Raw genomic sequence first — 20,790 nt, forward strand, 5'->3', positions numbered from 1 at the left:
AATGTCTCAGAGACATCAAGTTCCAGATATATACTGGGTGTCTTAAAAAGCTGCTAAAGCTTAAAGTGGGCGCTAAGACTTTTGGGACGCCTTGTATTTTACATTCAGATATCAGTGCGGGCGTTCCCCTCGAGAGAATGTTTGTGCCTGGTGTCATAGAGATAGATTGATCTATAGATATCATCCATAAACATACACACGTGTGTGTGTATACATATATACACACACAGATACATATATATACACACACATACATATATATATATATATATATGCATATATATATATATATATAAAATCTCCGCACCCCCAAAGCTAGCACTGTGTACCTGGCACAAAGTAGATGAAGAATAAATACTGTTTCATTCCTTGATTAACAACCTTTCAGTGCCCCTAGACAATTCTTTACAGAGTAACTGCTTAGGTAGGGAGTGTTTTCTAACCAAGAGTGTCCCAGTCCAAGCCAAAGAAATTGTAGCTGCCAACAAAATAACTACCTACTCTTAAATACCATAATAAGCACACTGCTTTATAAGGTATCTGCTTTTTAAAAAGTTTTTTTCTCCAGGACTACCACGTAAACTCTTCCAAGAAATCGGGGAAGACGGGAGACACGAGGGGCAGAGACGCCTCATGTCCAAGGTCTTGCTTCTCCTTGACTTTCAGCGGCCTAAGAGTGTCCCCAACCTCCGAGGCAATGAAGGGCAGAGACTTCTCCCTCCGTCTCAAAGCTGGAGCCGGCTCAGGCAGCGTGTCAAGTTTCCAAAAACTCTCCCGGGGCTTCCGCAGCTCTGGCTTCCGGCCGCCGGTTCGCACGGTTGCTAGGCTCAGTTGCTAGGGTAAGTTGCTAAGGCACCAACAGCCTCGCAGGAAGGATGGGCAGCCGAACTGCGCGCTCCCTTTCACTGTCGTAGTGGATCCCCTCAGCTCCAAGCACGTCCGTTCCGCACGGAAACGTCCAGCTCCTTGCCCGGGCGAAAAGGAGGGCGGCGCGGAGGAAGAAGGGGGTGACTCCGCTCCGCGCGGAGGATTGTGGGAGGAGGTTGTCTCCAGTTTCTCCTCCCCCCCTTTCCCTTCCCCCCCTCCCGGCCAAGATGTCTGACATGGAGGATGATTTCATGTGCGATGATGAGGAGGACTACGACCTGGTGAGGCGCTGGGGACGGGTACCCGGGGCTGGAGGCAGCGCTTGGCTCCCGGGGCGGGCGCGGCCGGGGGCCTCGGCCTCGCCCCCTCAGAGCGCGTCCCCTTTCCAGGCTCTCCGGATGCAGTGACAGGACGAGTTTACCTCCTCCGCCCCCTCCCCGCATCCGGCGCTGGCCCGACTCCCCCGGCCGGCGGGAGGAGGGAGGACGGACGAGGGCTGAGAGGGACGGGGCGCCCGGCGCGGAGGGGCTGCCGGGGGTGGGACGGGCCGCACCCCCGGCCCTCACCCGGCCGGGCCTGCCAACGCCGGTCGGGCCGCGCCGCACTCCGCCCGCTCCCGCGCGCCTGCCCGAGCTTCCTCGGGGCCGGGGCGGCCACCTAGGCCCGAGCGTTGCCCTTTCAGGCCCGGCCCGACCCGGGTCCCTCCGCTCCCCTCCCCCCGGAACTCGCGGGTAGAAGGGACTGGGCAGCGTCGGCCAGGCCAAACCGCGGGTGCCACTTGGGGCATCTTCTCCGGGAAGAGTTGGATCTTTCAGGGTCAGGCTGAATTTGGGGGAGCGGTGCAGGTGGAGAGGTCAGAAGATCGATCCTTCCTCTCCTCTCGACCCCTTAAACAGGGGGAAAATGTATTTACGGAATCCTTTTTTCTCTCAACTTGGATGAAGAAAAAAAGCAGGGAATGTTTTGTTTTTATTTACAAATTTGAAAAAAAAAATCATCGGTCGTCTTTTTTCCTCCCCTTGACTTAAACATTCCAAGGATTCTGAGTAAAAAGTATCTCCGGGGCAGAAAACCTTCAGTTCACCCAGTTGAATTCTTGTAATAACTAGGAAAGACTGAAGAAATAATTTGGGAAAGGTCTGAAATATGAAGTAGAACTTAGTAAAGTTTTAATACAGTTTACTGTTATAAAAGAAAATCAGATTTGGGGAATGAAGAAGAGTTGGAATCCGAAACCTGGGCTACTTTGCCTGTTGATGTATATTACTTGTATGGAGCTTGTTGCACTTTGTTTTCTTAAGTGTTGCTTCACCCTTGTTTTTTAATTGTGAAGTTCTTTAGCACAGTACCTGGGACATAATAGGCGCCTAATAAATGCTTGTGGCCTGATTACCGACTTGTGTGGTTGTACAGGATTTTTTTTTTGCCCACCATATGTGTAAAGTGCAGTGGGTATTTAAGATCTTAATAAAATATTTTAAATTAACGAATGGTTTTCTGTATAGAGATAAAACGTATTTGAAATCAGTATCTTACATTTTTAGAAGGAGCACTTGTGTCAGGGATATGGGACTGCTGTGAAGATGGGTTTGTGAAGTCTTTAAAAGTTATAATTTACTAAGTTTGTAGATATGCTGATACTTGGATAGACGTGTGCATTGATTAATATATATATATATTTGAAAATGTATACTTGGAAAATTATAGATTTAAAACCAGAAGGGACCTTTTAGACCGTCTAGTTCAGTGTTCTCATTTTACTAATGAAGAAACCAAGACCACCCAGGAAAGTTTGATCAAGGTCACACGGAGACAAAGGTTTGAACCTAGATTCTCTTAACTCTAAATCACTTAACAGTACTATACTCCTTCCATCATTGTAGGAAAGCTACTTGCATATTAGTTAAAATAATAGTAATGATAGTAAAATCAGTTCCCTAAGAATTTGTTGCTAGTTCTTTAAATTTAGCTACTTTTTTCTTGGGGGGATGGTGGGAATCTTTACTTTTTATCAGATCTTTTCCTAACTAGAACAAGAGTTCTTAAGACCTTTTTCATGTAGACTCCTTTGGCAATTTGATGAAATTTATGTACCTCTTCTCAGAATAATGTTTTTCATAATTGGAAGAAATTCTAAATTGCAATTAGAAGTTAATGAAAATTAAAATATATTTTTCCCCCATTTAATAAGTTTATGGACCCCTAGTTTAAAAAGCCTGATTTGGAGTGTTTCTCAAATGCTTACTTGCTTCTGTTTATTCTCTTCTACCTGAAAAGGATTTAGAAATAAAAGTTTTTATTCTAGTTCATGGCTCATAATTCTATGGTTAACTTACAGGCAGTTTGAGAATTTGTATAACAATGAGATTACTTTTATTGTCTCTTTAAGTGGCCAAGTCATTTTCAACAACAATTTTGATTAAACATAAGATACTTGAACTTTGCCACATTTTTTTCACTTTGAAATAGAGATCAAAACTAGAATATAAAATATAACAACATTCAATATGTAACTGTGATTTAGGGGGTAAAATTTCAGAATTAGATAGTTTTCTTAACTAATCCTGTATGATAAAATGGAATGCCTTTTTTTTTTCAATCAACAAGTATTAACATCTACTGTGTACCAGGAACTGTGCTAAGTAAAGCACTGTGGATATAAAGATAAAAATATAAAGCACCTGCCCTCTAAGAGCTTATATTCTTAAAGTAGAGGCAATATACATACACACATGTTTGTATATTGCTATTCAGTCATGTCTGATTCATCATGACCTCATTTGGGATTTTCATGGCAAAGATACTGGAGTTATTTGCCATTTCCTTCTCCAGCTCATTTTACAGAGGAGGAAACTGAGGCAAAGAGGGTTACGTGACTTGCCCAGGATCGCCTAGCTAGGAAGTATCTGAGGCCAGATTTGAAATCAGGAAGATTTCTTCCTGACTCTCAGCCCAGCACTCTATCCACTGCACCCATATTTTTTAATATACAGAATATGTACAAAATGATTCCGAGTTTTGGAAGAGAGTTAAACTGTCGGCTACGGTGCATCAGAAAAGGCTCCTTGTTGAAGATGGCACTTGAGCTGAGTATTGAAAGAAACCACCAGCAATTCTAAGAAGTGGAAGTGAGGGGGGACATTCAAGGAATGGTGGTCAGTCCAAAGGTGCAGGAGACTAGAGATGGAACCCCTGTGTGTGTGGAACAGCAAGCAGGCCAATATGAGTGCACTGGAGAATGTGTGGAGGGTGTTAGTGTGTAGAGACTGTAAAAGTGGAAAGGGGCAAAGTTGTGAAGAGCTTTAAGTGCCAAACACAAGTTTGTGATTTTTTAGGTAGTCAGGAGCCACTGGACTTGGCAGACTTGGCACTTGAAGACATGGCAGTGCCAATAATGAATCCTTCAGTTTAAGAAACTCATTTGGGCATCTGTGTGGAGGATGTCTTAGAGGGAGGAGAAGTTTGAGATAGAGAAACTAAGTAAGAGTCTGTTGCAGTAGTCCAGGGGAAAAATGAAGAAAGTAAAATTGACAAGACTTGGCAACTAAGTGGATATGTGAGAGAGAAGGTGATGTAAATACAAGAGTTGGTAACTGATTGTATACATGAGATGAATCAGAGTGTTTCCCTATTTTTATTTAGAGCAGAAGCAGCTCTCAAACTCCAGGTACTATGTTTTATTTAGTCATTTTAGTTGAATTAGCCCATCTATAGCTTTTTCTTTCTCTACATACGCACACCCGTTTTGTTACACCAGTATTCTTACACATTTAGAGAATATAATGTCATATAATATCTGAGAAAGTAGGATCTGTGTTTGTCTGAAACTATCATTATATCACTTATGAAAGTAATCATTGGCATGTATATCTAAGGTCTGAAAGGAATGAAGACAGCCTTAATTAAAAAAAAAATAGGCAGCAAGCCTAGAAGAAATTCAGTATTTTTTATCTCTCCTTTCTAGTATGTTCTTACTTGATTTTCATGGGAGCGTGATATTTGTTGTCAGCTGACACATGTTTTCTTTGCCCCATGATACAAGGAGAAGCAATAGGAGGAAGGGAAAGAAAGGGGCAATAATAAATATGCTTTAGGTTAGTGCAAGCTTTGTATATCTGTAGCTATGTTCCGTACTTAACAACTCTCAATATTTATTACAAAGTTAATTTATGATATTTCTTTTAATTAAAATAATATCATTGGTGAGTTACCTATACTGAAATTTGATTACAAGCTTTCATGATTTAATGAAGTTGCGAGATATTTCCAATACTAAACTATGAAAAGGATTCAGTACAGCTCTGTACTGTACCAAATGTCGTACTGTAGTGAATCATGTAATAAGGTTCTAATGTTGTAGCACAGTACCTGTAAATCATCAGCATTTAAATGTTATGTGCATTTATTTAAATTAAAGTATAGCAACCTAGTAGAATGTTCACTAGTATTCCTTTTCTTGTATGAGATTATTTAGCATGTTTTTCAAAACACTTATTTTTTCACTTTTTAAAAAGTGAGTTGGTGGTCTTATATACTTTATCAGGTGGGGTGAATCTTATGAAAACCAGGTTTCATCTCTGTTGTTAACAATGTCATCACAGAAATTTATTTTTCTGCATATCGGAGATTGATCTCTGTTGTTATAAGGATGTGGTAGATTTTAAATTAGCAGATGGTTTGTTTTGTACTCAGAAGAGTCAGTTTGATGGAAATGGAACACAAGATCATTCTTAAACAGAGAAGTGGCAGAAAAGTTTTAACAAGAGCATATAGTCTATTTCAGGGTAAAAGATTCTTACCATGAACATAAAATGAAAGGCCTTGAATGAGCTACCACAATCCAAGGTAGGAACTTAGAATTATTGTAGTTTCCAAAGGTTAGAGGCCTACTATCTTGCCATAGTCATAAAAGGCCACTTAAGTGTTGGACATCATCAAGAAGGACATTGCAGCAAAACAAAAAATATTATTGTATCCTTATGTAAACATGTGGTGTGGTCATTCTTGAGATGTGTGTGGGATTAAATTTGTATTATTTCAAGAAAGGGTGACTATAAATGTTAAGGTGTGACTGATTTTTTTAAAAAAATAAGTAGGCATACAGAAGGATATTGTTCCCTTCAAAATAATCACATTGGGGGGCACATATTTTAACCTGTCAGTGCTGAGAACAGTTTTTAGAAAACATTTAGAGAGGTAGCATAGTGCAGTGGAAAGGATGCTAGACCTATAGTCTGAAGACCTGGGTTTTATACCCTTAGTTCCGTTACTCCAATAGCTTTGTGACCTAGAGCAAGTCACTCAACCTTTCTGGGTCTGAGTTTCCACATTTTTAAAATGAGAAGATTAAATTAAATAGCCTGAAATCGTTTTGGAGCTCTAAATCTATAATCCTATGAACACTCCAGGACAGTTTTCAGCATTGGATGCCTGGTTTATTTGTTGTTGTTTTGTTTTGTTTTTGCTTAGGCAGTTGGCGTTAAGTGACTTGCCCAGGGTCACACAGCCAGTGAGTGTCAAGTGTTTGGTCTGAGGCTGGATTTGAACTCAGGTCTTCCTGACTTCAGGGCCGGTGCTCCATCCACTGCGCCACCTAGCTGCCTGTCCCTTTTTTTGTTTGTTTTTAATTATTTATTTTTAGTTTTCAACATTCACTTCCATAAGCTTTTGAGTTTTCAGTTTTCTCCCCCTCCCTCCTCTCTACCTTCAAGGCATGCAATCTGATATAAGCTCTACATGTACATTGATATTAAACATATTTTCACATTAGTGATGTTGTAAAGTATTAGAACCAACGGGAGGAATCATGAGAAGAAACAAACAAAACAACAAAAGAAAAAAAGGATCAAATAGTATCCTTCGATCTGCATTCAGACTCTATAGTTCTTTCTCCGGATGTGGATAGCATTTTCCATCATGAGACTTTTGGAGATGTCTTAGATCCTTGCATTGCTGAGAAGAGCTTAGTCTACCAAAGTTAGTCATCGCACAGTATGGATGTTACTGTATGTACATTGTTCTTCTGGTTCTGCTCATTTCACTCAGCGTCATTTCATATAAGACTTTCCAGGTTTTTCTGAAGTCTGCCTGCTCATCATTTCTTATAGAACAATAGTATTCCTTTACATTCATATACCACGATTTGTTCAGCCATTCCCCATTGTTGGGCTTCCCCTCAATTTCCAATTCTTGGCCAGCACAGAAAGAGGTGCTATAAATATTTTTGTACGTGTGTATCCCTTTCCCATTTTTATGATCTCTTTGGGATACAGATCTAAAAGTAGTATTCCTGGATCGAAGGGTATGCACAGTTTTATAGCCCTTTGGACATAGTTCCAAATTGCTCTCCAGAATGGTTGGATCAGTTTACTACTCCACCAACAGTACATCAGTGTTCCAATTTTCCCATATCGCCAGCATTTATCATTTTCCTGTTTTGTCATGTTAGCCAATCTGATAGGTGTGATGTGGTATCTCAGAGTTGTTTTGATTTGCATTTCTCTAATCAATAGCCATTTAGAGCATTTTTTTATATGACTATAGATAGCTTTAATTTTCCATCTGAAAACTGCCTATTCATATCCTTTGATCATTGATCAGTTGCGGAATGACTTGTATTATTATAAATTTGACTTAATTCTCTATGTATTTTAGAAATGAGGCCTTTATCAGACACTGGCTGTAAAAATTGGTTCCCAACTTTCTGCTTTCCTTCTAATTTTGGTTTTATTGTCAGCCTTCTAATTGAAAAAAATGAGGATACTTGAAGCCCAGAAAAGTTACTTAGACCAAGAACATACAGATAGTAAATGGCAGAACTGGGATGCAAACTCAAGACCCACGACTCCAAATTTAGCACTCTTTCTATGATACTATTGTGGTACCTCTCGTGATGGAGTCAAGAGAACTGATGTTTATTACATAACAAGAGTTCTGATATTTGTTATTAGCTGTGTGGCTCTGGGCAAATCACAACTTCTCTGAGCCTCAGTTTCTTCGTGTTGGGATAATGATGATGGGATAATGATACCACTTAATTTACAGAATTGATGTTAAGGAAAGTGAGGGATCCTTAAACCTCTATCTGAATGTGAATTGCCGTTTGGACAAGTGAACTACTTTTTGGACATCTTGAATTGGATGTCTTGTAGATATCTAAAACTCAGCATGTCCAAAACTAAGCTTCTTATCTTTTCTCCTCAAGTCTTCTCTCCCAAACATTCTTATTATTGTGGATATTGCCATTACCCATCTTTTCAGCCACCCATACTTGCTCAGGTGTTATCCTCGACTCCTCTCTCTCTCTCACTCATCACATCCAATCTATTGCTAAGTCCCATAGCTTCTACCCTGTCAAGTCTCTCATATATTCCCCTTCTCTTCTCTAACTCTGCCACCAACCTAATTCAGGCTCTTATCCTCTCACATTTGGCCTGTGGCAGTAGCCTTCAGATTAGTCTGCCTTCCTCAAGTTTCTCCCAACTAGTCCATCTTTCACTAGATATCACATTGATCTTCCTAAACTGAATATCTGACCCTGTCACCTCCCTGTTCAGTAAATAAATTCCAGTGGCTCCTCTAGGATCAAATATAAAATTCTATTTGGCATTCAAAGTTCTTTATAAAGCCACCCCCTTTTACCGTTTTTGACTTCTTACATCTACATTTGAGTTCTCTGTCCTCCTCCCACCCCCATATTCCATCTCCCTACTAGGTGCATTTTTACTGGCTGTCCACGTACCAGAAATTCTCCCTCCATATTACTGTCTCCTGGCCTCTTTCAAGTCCTAGTTAAAATCTCATCTTTAACTAGAAGCCTTTCCAGTTTTCCCTTAATTCCAGTGCCTTGTGTCTGTTTATGATCTCCAATTTATCCTGTTGTGTATGTGTGTATCTTATTTGTACATAATTATTTGTGTGTTATCTCCCTCATCTATGAGGTCCTTGAGAGCTAGGAATGTTTTTTCCCCATTGTATTCACAGCTGTTAGCACAATAGTTGACATATTTAGCCATTGCTCTTTGCAGTATATACTCTAGTATATATTTTTTAAGTGACCTCATTATTTATTAGTATTACCCTGTATGATGAAAATGGAAAAGATCCAGAAAAAGTCAACCTAAATGAGTGACAGGAGAGAGAACTGCTAAAGCAGAATAAATTTTAAAAATTAAGACCTATGCTTGAGAATGTACTGTGAAGAGTTGAGTTTTTATCCTCCTCCCTCCCTGCCCAGGACTGGTTCTCTATCGTGGCCGCGCTAAAAGTAGACTGGCTACTCATGGTTGGGTCCCCACTCTAATCAGCCTGAGAACTTTGGCCTACTCAGTTTCCTGCCTGAACCTGGACTGGTTCCTTCACCCTCCTTTTTCCCCATACTTATCTCATTCTATGTGCTAACACCCTACTGTTATAGCCCATGGAAGCTCAGGAGATCCTCTAGTCTCTGTCCCTCAGGAAGCTAAGATTGCAGGTAAGCAGTCTCAGGTCCAGCTTTAAGCTATTTTATAAAAGTTCTTTTAATAGCATTATTTGCAATTTAAAAAAAACCCTGGAAATAATCCAAATGTCCAGCAATAAAAGAATGGTTAAATAGGGCCATGTTCATGAGATGGAATACTACAGAACAGTTAATATAACAATGCATGAGGAATATGAAGAAATAGGAAAAGAGCTTTATATTAAATAATGCAAAAGGAAAAAAAGTAGAACCAGAAGAATGCACTAACCACTTGCTAACTTCAATAATATAAAAGGAAGAGCGAATGGGAGTAAATTTTTAAATATGCAGATGGGATGGAAAAGTTTCCATTTAATGCATTGAAATTCATTAATTTAAATATAAGAAGTTGTAAAGCAAATTTAAACCTTCTGGTGATTCTCTCCCACCCATGGTCTCTTCCCCCTCAAATATATCCTCCAACTACCAACGATTTTCCTAAAGGGCTGGTCTGCCCTTGTCATTTCCCTATTCAAACTCCAGTGGTTCCTTATTGCCTTCAGGGTCAAATATATATTTAAAGCCCATCATAATAACCTTGCCTCCATTTCCAATCTTCTTATATCTGACTTCTGGCTTACTTGCTATTCCATAAACAAGACATTACATCTCTTGGCTTTGGGCATTTTCTCTCATTGTGCCCAATGCCTGGAATGTTCTCTATCCTCATCTCTGCCTACTGACTTCTCTTACTTTCTTTAAGTCCCATCTAAAATCCCATCTTCTAAAAGTAATGATTAAGCATATGGTTTCAGAGAAACCTGGGAAGACTTAGAGACACGGATGAACAGTGAAGTGAGCAGAATCAAAAGAATTACATAGTGAAAATATTATAAAAACAAACAGCTTTGAGAGACTTTTGAACTCTGATCAGCATAATGAACAAAAATAATTCCAGAGGACTGATGATGAAACATTTGCTCTCTCATAGAAAGGTGAAGGATTCAGAGTGCAGAATGAAACTTTTTTTGGACATGGTTCATGTAGAAATTTATTTTTCTTGACTATACGCGTTTGTAACCACAGTTTTGTTTTTCTTTATTTCTCAGTTTGGGGAGGGCTGGGAAGGAGAAAGGGCTGATTGAAAAAAATGATTAAAAATAATGCTAACTCTAAAATTAACATGGTCCATCATATTAAGGAAAATACTTTCATTCCGGTGTTTCCATTGGTAACAATTGTGTTCTCTTTTACATATTATGCTTTGTAATATTCCTAGCATTTTTTTTAAAGCCAGAGACAAGGTTTATTAAAGATTCACCATATTAGGCAGACTCTTAAGGAGTCTGAACATTAGTGAGCTATTGGCTAGATTATAAGAATCTGAGCAGTGCCTAGATTTTAAGAATCTAAGCATCTTAATGGAGACAAGATGGACCTTATATACAGAAAGACTGTGGGAGGGATCTAGGAATCGCCAAGTAGTTTATTGGCACAATGAGGTAGTAGAATGCCAGGTACCTGCACCAGGTGGCCAAGGGAGAATGGAGCCTAGATAGGATTAAGGGTGGGAAGTGGCCAGAGAGCTAGGCTAGGTTTAGAATAAGTGAGAATTGGGAGATTGGGTGTAGGCAATAACAAAAGGCCAGTTGATGGGATTATAGCCTCAGGGGAATGCCAGAGATTTGGCCTTGTGGGAAAGTCCAGGCTTTTCCCTTTCTGGGGTCCAGATCCCAATCCTATCATTCACAAATGGGACCCAAATTCTTTTGGGGTAAGGGTCAAAAGTCTTGGCTTCTGAAACTGCTGCCTGCTGGCAAAGGGCCTATGCCTCAAGGGGGTCCCAAAGAGGAGTTAACTGGAACCTAGCACAAGCTGCATCTAGGGGACAATGTGGGGGACATTGGTTGGTACCCTCCGTTAGCTATCAGTTGTAGGTGAATGGCCTGTAGTCTGGAAATCTGACAGAAAAGACTGCTGGGCCCAGATATGATAAGATAAAACATCCTTAGCTCTCTTTGAATTCAGATAATTCAGTTTTCCAACCATGCAGTATCAAATACATCTCATAGCCAGACTCAGGAATAGCCAGGTGGGTGACATTCCTTTTCCTTTTCAAAGGAACATAATGGGGAAACTGAGCCAGGAGGATCCCATCTTAGACTGAGGCTAAAGTTGTCCTCTCAGCTTTTCCTGATGCTGACTTCCCACCAATATCACCTTCTCTGAGTAGCTTGGGTCATTTCTCTCAGATGGTGGATTAATGATTATCAATGGATTATTAAGATCCACCAGTCGACTCAAAATAAAATCCTATGAGCTTTTACTTCACACAGCAAGTTTCACTAATCACCATTTAGGAAAAACTTTTCCAGCATTTACACCTCAATCTTAAATTTCTTGTGGTGTAAAAAGCCAGTAGTTAGAGATTATTTCTGTATACTTGCAAATTCTCAGCAAGACAAAACCCAAATAAGCTTTTTTGGCAAGTTTACACATTAAAACAATAACAATAGTCAAATTATTTTAGCAGTAACCAAATTATGAAAAGTTGCTTGACATAACTGATATAAAAAGTTTACCAATTTGAAACTTGAAACAAACCCATTACCAATCAGGTGACTTTAATTTTATTACATTCATTTCCAAATTACTTTACACAGAGAATCAACATCTCATTATTAACAGTTAAAACTACAATTTAAAAGAGAGTGCTTACCCAAGTTCACAGGCTAGCTTCTTTACTTTGAGCTGGATGTGCTGAACCAGGGTGATGATTCCAGGCAAAGGTTGCCAAGGCCAGGGGGGCCCACAGTGTAGCTGCTGCCCCTCCCTCTCCTTCCTTTCCCAGATGGGGGAGAGTAAAATCAAAGGTGAGGGGTAAAGGGTGAAATTCACTTCTCCAGGTACCCCCTTGATTTCTCAAGGGAAGGGAGTGGAAGAAAAGAGTGACCAGGGTTGTAAGGAGGAGTTTCAAAACTCCTTTATGATCAATCACAAAACCTCCAGAATCTGCCAAGATATTTTTAGCTGTTCTAACTTTTCCCTGTAACCTCCATGAAGGAGGATTCAGAGGTGTAGAGGGAAGGGAGTAAGTAAACCTCAGGGAACCAAAAAGCAACTGCAATTTTCCCCAATTCCCTGGCGCTTAAGAGAATTGACAGAATTGGGCATACACTTCCAGATAGGGCGTCCATCCTTGTCCTTTATGCTGCAGAAGGTGTACCCAGGTCCGTGACCTTGAACCAACCCAGTGGACTGAGAGCCTGAGAGTGTCAGGCTGAGTTTGAGACAGCCTCATAAGTGTCTACCTGAAAAACACTCCAAGTCTTGGTGCTTGGAGAGCAACCCTAACTGCAGAGCAACAAATGGGTCAGGGGTCTTGGCTGGAGAAGAACTTGGGGTTAGGCAGTTGAGATGTAGGGGTGCTGGGACCCCAGTGTCACAACATATAGATCCTGCACGAAAGAATTCGACCCCTTCCTTCTTTCAGCCAAAGACAAGGTTTATTAAAGATCCGCCATATTAGGCAGACTCTTAAGAAGTCTGAACATTAGTGAGCCTGTTGGCTAGATTATAACAATCTGAGCAGTGGCTAGATTTTCAAAATCTAAGCCCATAGCATTTCTTAATGTTTAACCATCCCCTCCCAATCCTCATACAAACTGAATATTTTGCTAATACATAATATTTAATCCAAAAAATAAAATAAAATCCCATCTTCTACAAGAAGCCTCTCCCCAAACCCTCTTAATTCTAATGCCTTACCTCCATTTCCTACTTATCCTCTGTATAGCTCAGAGTGTGTGTGTGTGTGTGTGTGTGTGTGTGTGTGTGTGTGTGTGTGTGTGTGTATGTTTGGAAATAGTATTTTTCCCAATTACATGTAAAGATAGTTTTCAACATTCATTTTTTATGAAATTTTGAGCTCCAAATTTTTTCTCCATTCCTCCCACATAACCCCCTCCCCAAGAGAGCAAGCAATCTCATATGTTATACGTTTGCAATCATGTAAACATATTTCCACATTAGTCATGTTGTGAAAGAAGAATCAGAACAAAAGGGAAAAGCTGTGGGGGGGGGGAAATGAAAATAGTGTGCTTCAATCTGCATTCAGACTCCATAATTCTTTTCTCTGGATGTGGATAGCATTTTCCATCATGAGTCTTTTGGAATTGCCTTGGATCATTGTCTTGCTTAGAGGAACTAAGTCTATCATAGTTGATCATCGCATAATGTTGCTGTTACTGTGTACAATGTTCTTTTCATTCAGCATCAGTACATGTAATGTCTTTCCAGAATTTTTCTGAACTCTGCCTGCTAATCATTTCTTATAGCACAATAGTGTTCCATTACATTCATATACCACAACTTTTTTTGTGTTCCTCAATTGATGGACATCCTCTCAGTTGTGAATTCTTTGCCACCACAAAAAGAGCTGCTATATTTTTGTACATGTGGGTCCTTTTCCCTTTTTATGATCTCTTTGGGATACAGTCCTGGTAGTGGTATTGCTGGATCAAAGGGTATGAATAATTTGATTGCCTGCCCTTTGGGTGCAGTTCCAGATTGCTCTCTAGAATGGTTGGATCAATTCACAACTCCATTAGTTTACAACAGTTCATTAGCGTCCCAGTTTCCCCACATCTTCTCCAACATTTATCATTTTCCTTTTCTGTCATATTAGCCAGCCGGATAGGTGTGATGTGGTACCTCAGAGTTGTTTTGATTTGCATTTCTCTAGTCAATAATCATTTAAGAACATTTTTTCATATGACTATAGACAGCTTTCATTTCTTCATCTGAAAACTGCCTGTTCATATCCTTTGACTATTTATCGATTGGGGATTGATTTATATTCTAATAAGTTTGACTCATTTTTCTTTATATTTGAGAAATGAGGCCTTTATTAGAAACATTGGCCGTAAATACTGTTTCCCATCTTTCTGCTTTCCTCCTTATAATCTTGGTTGTGTTGGTTTTGTTTGTACAAAAACTTTTTAGTTTAATGTAATCACAATAATCCATTTTGCTTATCATAATGTTTTATATCTCTTGTTTGGTCATAAATTCTTCCCTTCTTCATAGATCTGACAAGTAAACTATTCCTTGCTCTCCTAATTGGCTTATGTCTAAACCATGTACATGTTTTGACCTTATCTTGGTATACAGTGTGAGACGTTGGTCTGTGCCTACTTTCTGCCAGTTTTCCCTGCAGTTTTTGTCAAATAGTGAGTTCTTATACCAGAAGCTGGAATCTTTGGGTTTATCAAACTGTAGATTATTATAGTCTTGTGTTCCTTATCTGTTCCACTGACCCTCTACTCTGTTTCTAAGCCAGTACCAAATAGTTTTGATGATTGCTACTTTATAATATACTTTTAGATTTGGTATGTCCAGCCCACCCTCTTTTCTGTTTTTTTTGTTATTATTAATTCCCTTGATATTCTTGACCTTTGGTTCTTCCAGATGAATTTTGTTATTTTTTTTTCTAAGTATAAAATAATTTTTTGGCAGTGTGATTGGTATTGCACTGAATAAGTAAATTAGCTTAGGTAGAACTGTCATTTTTATTATATTAGCTTGGCCTATCCATGAGCAATTGATATTTTTTCAATTGTTTAGATCTGACTTTATTTGCGGGAAAAGTGTTGGATATTTGTATTCATTTAGCCCTGGGTTTGTCTTGGCAAGTAGACTCAAGTATTTTATATTGCCTGTGGCTATTTTAAATGGAATTTCTCTTTCTATCTCTTGCTGCTGGGCTTTGTTGGTAATATATGGAAATGTTGATGGTTTATGTGGGTTTATTTTATATCCTGCAACTTTGTTGAAGTTAATTATTTCAACCAGTTTTTTAGTTGGTTCTCTAGGATTCTCTAAGTATACCATCATATCATCTTTGAAGAGTGATAGTTTTGCTTCCTTCTTGCCTATTCTGATTCCTTCAATTTATTTTTCTTCTCTTATTGCTAAAGCTAACATTTCTAGTACAACAATGATTAATAGTGGTGATAATGGACATCCTTGTTTCAACTCTGATCTTATTGGGAAGGCTTCTAGCTTACAGATAATGCTTACTGGTGGTTTTAGATCTTATCATTTTAAGAAAAGCTCCATTTATTCCTATGCTCTCTGGTGTTTTTAATAGGAACGGGTGCTGTATTTTGTCAAAAGCTTTTTATGCATCTCCTGAGATAATCGTATGATTTCTGTAGGATTTTGTTATTGATATGGTCAGTTATGCGAAGTTCACTTGAACTAAGCTTTGAAGAAAAATGGTATTTAAGAGGTAGAGGGAGATAAAGGAGAGAATACATTCTAGGCATGGGGACAAGTCTGAGCAAAGAGATGCTGATGGGAGCTGGAATGTCACATGTGAGGCACAAGAAGCTATGGATTGGCTGGACCAGAAACTGTTTGAAAGGCATTAACATGTTATCAGCCTGGAAAGGTAGGCTGCAGTTAGATGATGGAGCACATTAAATGCCAAACAGAGGAGTTTGTGTATGATCCTCGAGACAACAGAGATGCCACTGGGGTTTTGGGAACAAGGAGAGTGATGTAGTTAGTTAGACCTGCCCTTTAGTCACTTTGGCAGGATGAATTAAAAGGGAGAAACTTGAGGCAGAGGGACTGATTTATGAGGCTGTTAATGGTAGTCCAAAGAGAGATAGTGAAAGCTTAAATGAACTAGAATGGTAGCTATGTAAGGAGAGAGGAGACTGATATAAAAGATGGGGTGGAGATATAATTAAACAGGTTTGGTCACTGATTGTGAGGTAATAAAGTGAGGAGTCACTCTGAATGAGAAGAGTGGCAGTGTTCTTAATAGTAGACAGGAAGCACCAAGTGGACAGTCAAATTGTCTTATCTAAGTTCTCTGTTTTCTCCCAGTGCCTATCATTTTAATCCACTATAAATTGATGCTTAAAAGATATGTTGAATTGAATTGAATATCAAATCCCTTTTACAAAAGTTTTCCTTTTGAATATGTTAATTAGTTGTAGACTCATGAAACAAGGACGGATTCTGGTTCTCTGACATTTGGTCATTACAACATACTTTCATTAATATATGTTAATGGCTTATAGAGTTATGTTACACAGAATTGTGTCCTTGAGACACAATAGTTATCAGTATTGTAAATAGTGATCTTTTTATAATTATTCATCAGAATAAATTTTAAAAGTGGATTATTAAAAACTAAGGGCAAGAATTTCACTTAGCACATAGTTTCTGGAGCCTCCTCTTAGAAAATATTGTGAAGACTCCCAGACTTTTCCATGCTGAGCAGCCAGGTCGGTTGTAAAAGTGAGAACCTCGGGGAAGCTAGGTGGGGCAGTGGATAGAGCACCATCCCTGAAGTCAGGAGGACCTGAGTTCAAATCCAGCCTCAGACCAAACACTTGACATTTACTAGCTGTGTGACCCTGGGCAAGTCACTTAACCCCGGTTGCCTAAAAAACAAAACAAAATAAAACAAAAAAAGTGAGAACCTCAAGTTCATAAAAAGTTTTATATAAAGAAGAACTACCAGGAGACAAGACTAGTTTAAATGGTCCTATTATGACACGGCAAGGTGATAAGAGAGTGTTTATATGTATTGTAGAAATTTTGTCATTAAATTTTATGTAATTCCCAGGCTAAAATGGATTGACATTTGTAACAAATGCTTTATTTTCTACATCATAAATACCTATATTGAGGATGGGGACTGATTTTATTGATACAGGGAATTCTCAGGTGAAGAAACTCTCCTTACCAGTGCAGTTAAGTACATTCTCTGCAACTTGAGGGTTTTGAGGGTCATTTAGAGTACCAAAAGGTGAAGTGACATGCCCAGGGTGACACAACCAGTGTACATCAGAGGTAGAAGCAAACTCAGGTCTTTTTGACTCAAAAGGTCAGGGTTCTGTCTACTACATTATGGCCGCCTCTTGACTTAGGTAATAATTTGCTAATTGATAATAATAATTCAGATACTGGCTGAATTTTGTCATGTGTGCTTATCTTATTTTTTTAGTGAGGCAGTTGGGGTTAAGTGACCTTCCCAGAGTCACACAGCTAGGAAGTATTATGTGTCTGAGGTCGGATTTGAACTCAGGTCCTCCTGACTTCATGGCCAATGCTCTATCCACTGCGTACCTAGCTACCCCTACATGTGCTTATCTTAAAGGAAAAACAAAAACCTGTTGATATAATTATTCTAATTTCAAATTCTAAGATCTGTGTAAGTATGGGGGGATCTTTTGTGTGAGTTGATCAATTTCATGCTACTATCTTTTACAAATTACAGTAGTATCGGGCATTATCAGAATATATAAGAATTCTGCATAAATGGGTTTTCCTCAATAACTGACGCTTGCCACACTGAAAGGATCAAAACTTTAAACATCTTTATTAGTATGTAATATACCTTCTTCAGCAGAGGAAATTGAACATATTGTAATACTTTTCACTCAAAATCATTGTTGTCTTCACCTCCACTAGTCCTCTGTTATCGCCCCTTTTTTTTGATACCCTTTCTACCAGGTCCTCTGCTTCCTTTCTAATTTTAATTCTGTTTCAGTTCTTTGCTTCTAATCTTTTGTGGGTTTTAGGTATTTTTTGTTGGGTTTTTTTGTTTGTTTTCTTTTCAGTTCCAAGTTCTGTCCCTTCCTCTTCCTTTCCCCTATCCATTAAAAAGCAAGAAAAAAATCTGTTACAAGTATGTATAATGAAGCAAAACAGATTGCTGCATTAGCGAATTTGCTTCAGTCTGTACTATGAGTCCATCAGTTCTCTCCCTGGAGCTGGTTAACAATTTTTTTTTTCATTAAGAGTCCTCTGGAACTGTAGTTGGTTCCATTAAAACTAAGTTTGCTAAGAATTTTTTGTTAAATAGTAGTAGCTTCTGAGGAAGAAGAGCCTTAAAAACCTCTCCTTCATAGTAAAATGCATGGAATTAGAACTAAGACTTATTATAGCTATTTGATTCTCAGATACCATATTTATCTACTTTTTCAAGGCTGTGTTGCTTAAGGTTGTGATTGCCAGATGTCTGACTTCTGAATTAAAGGGGTTGTTAACTATGTCTCAGATTGAGAAATTTTAATAGTTTCTTTCTCTACCTCCACTGAAGTAAAAATAATAATTATAGCTAGCATTTGTATAGCATTTTAAGGTTTTTACAAAGTCCTTTAGATGTTACCTCATTTGATCCTTCCAGCCATCCTGTGACATAGATTTTACAGAAGAGAAAAAAGAAGCTGAGAGGGCTTAATATGGCTTGCCCAGGATCACAGAGCTAATAAGCTTCTCGGGCAGAATTTGAACTCTGGTCTTCCTGACTCATAAGTCCAATATTCTATCCATTTCTATTTAGCTGCCTAAAGTCCTATCCCACATGAGATATGGAGGAGCTACGTGGTGCAGCACAAGGCCCAATCAGGAAGACCTGAGTTGAAATTCAGCCTCAGACACTTAGCTTCTGGGAGTTGGAGAAGGAAATGGCAACCACTCCAGTTCTTTGCCAAGAATACTCCACATGGGGTCACAGAGTCAGACACAACTGAAACAACTCAACAACAACAATATGAGATATGGAGGTGACCCTGGATCCTTGAAGTTTCTGCTTGCAGAGGACAAATTCTGGTAGGACTACTTAGCTGGAGGGACTAGACCACAGGGGTGGGGAATCTTCGGCCTTGAGGCCACGTTTGGTCTGCTAGGTCCTTGGGTGTGGCCTTTTGACTGAGGCCAGGTTTTACAGAACAGATCCTTTTATTATAAGGGGATTTGTTCTGTGAAGTTTGAATTCAGTCAAAGGGCTGCACTTGAGGACCTAGAGGGCTACGTGTGGCTTTGAGGCCCAACTTCCACACCCCTGGACAAGAGTATGAGCTCAATGACGGTTTGTTGTCTTGAGGATCAGGCCTGCTAAGTTTGGAAAGGCTTATCATGAGATGAGCCAACAGGCTTTGGATGGTTTGAGGTTTTTGTTTTTTAGCCATTTCCTCTCATGATGACTATAGTTACTAAAAGTGTGGAGGAGTTGGAATTTTTATAGGTTGAAAGAGTGAATACCTATGCTAATGATACCATGGATATTTTATTATTGCTGAAGTATTCTCATCCTGTCGTAGATTTAATTTTTTTTTTTAATTTCTTGAACAATTTTCTCTCTAAAATGAATGTTACAGAAAGGAGGTATCTGAGGGTACCAAATATTCCAAGTAAAATTTCTCTGTAGACAAGTTGATCTCACCTTCTAAAAATCACGTAAAAACTGGTCATGGATTATGTGATGCTAGTAAATTCAGATTTCATCTTTACAATTTATAAATTTATTTAGATCTGTAGCCAGAAGGGAAGGATTCTAGAGGTCATCTAGCCCATCCCCTCTCATTTTACAAATTCTAAGGTAATGAAAGGTCAGATGGTCTAAGTGACTTTACCCATGGTGTCACAGTAGCAGAGCTGAGTTTCAAATTTAGTTCCTACCTTTGTGATCTTGGATCAGTGACTTAACTTTTCTTTAAAATAAGAAGATTTAACTAGATAATAGTCAAGATCTCTTCCAGCTCTGTGTCAATGTTTTTCTGACTCCACATCCAGTGCTTTTTCCCCCATTGAACCATGGAAACTTTAATTAACACATATAGTCCCTCAGACAGTCCACCATTTATGACAGTTCTCAAAAACGAATCCTTGCCAACCTCAGTAAGTGCTGTATGAACATATTTACCTACTTGTGCCTTAACTAGTGCCTATCCCTGAGTTTGGACATGCTGCTAACTTAGGTCTATGTGTATGTCATGGACTGTGTGCCTCCACCCATGCTTAACTAGGTTGCTCTGTTCAGACTTTATTTGACTTAGCACAAAAGTGTTGCTATGAATGTTTTGTATACATTGGATCTTCATTTCTATCTTTGACTTCTTTGGGATATTTGTAGTGAAATAGTGGAATCTTGAGGTTAAGGGATATGGATGGCTTGTGACAGTTTGCAGGTTAAAGGATATGAAGACTTTTCTTGCACAGTTCCAATTTGATAACCAAACGGTTGGATCAGTTCACAGCTCTAGCAACAGTATGCCTCAGCCATTATCACCTCCATTGTACCCTATAATCTAGATTGATCAGAACACCTTTGGGAAACACAGGTTATAGCTAAAAGCAACCTGTGTTTTTTGCCATATGGATTCCCTACCCTCCAAAAATCAGCCAGAGTTTTGAAGTGAGACTGCCAAGGTCTGAAGATGTCATGTTATTCTTAAGTGAAAAAGTGAAAAATCTACTGATTATTTAGCATTCTCTTCTTTAAACGAGTTCTTATGTAGCATACCACACCTTCTGTGTCTGAAACAATTTTAGATTTTATTCCAAGAAACTAACTCTGTAAATGCTATTGTACTTTACACTTCCAAAATTTCGAAGTTTGTTCATTGTATTGTATGTTTAGTTGTGGTGACATCAGGACTGTGATCTTTTTCTTTTTT

General features: G+C 39.0%; 1 protein-coding gene across 2 annotated transcripts in view; it reads left to right on the plus strand.

The window, feature by feature from the left end:
* Positions 1-932: 932 nt before the first annotated feature.
* Positions 933-20,790, plus strand: part of COPS2 (COP9 signalosome subunit 2) — a 51,615-nt gene continuing 31,757 nt past the window's right edge. Inside the window, exon 1 of one of the 2 annotated variants that reach the window (XM_020977775.2) lies at positions 933-1,148. In XM_020977775.2, the coding sequence (XP_020833434.1) occupies positions 1,095-1,148 (54 nt within the window). In that variant the 5' untranslated portion in view covers positions 933-1,094. The remainder of the gene's footprint in view (positions 1,149-20,790) is intronic. The other variant, XM_020977857.2, reaches the window with a different exon arrangement.

Source organism: Phascolarctos cinereus, unplaced genomic scaffold, assembly GCF_003287225.1.
Source record: "Phascolarctos cinereus isolate Bilbo 61053 unplaced genomic scaffold, phaCin_HiC Scaffold_3;HRSCAF=262, whole genome shotgun sequence".
NCBI classification, from domain to species: Eukaryota; Metazoa; Chordata; class Mammalia; order Diprotodontia; family Phascolarctidae; genus Phascolarctos; species Phascolarctos cinereus.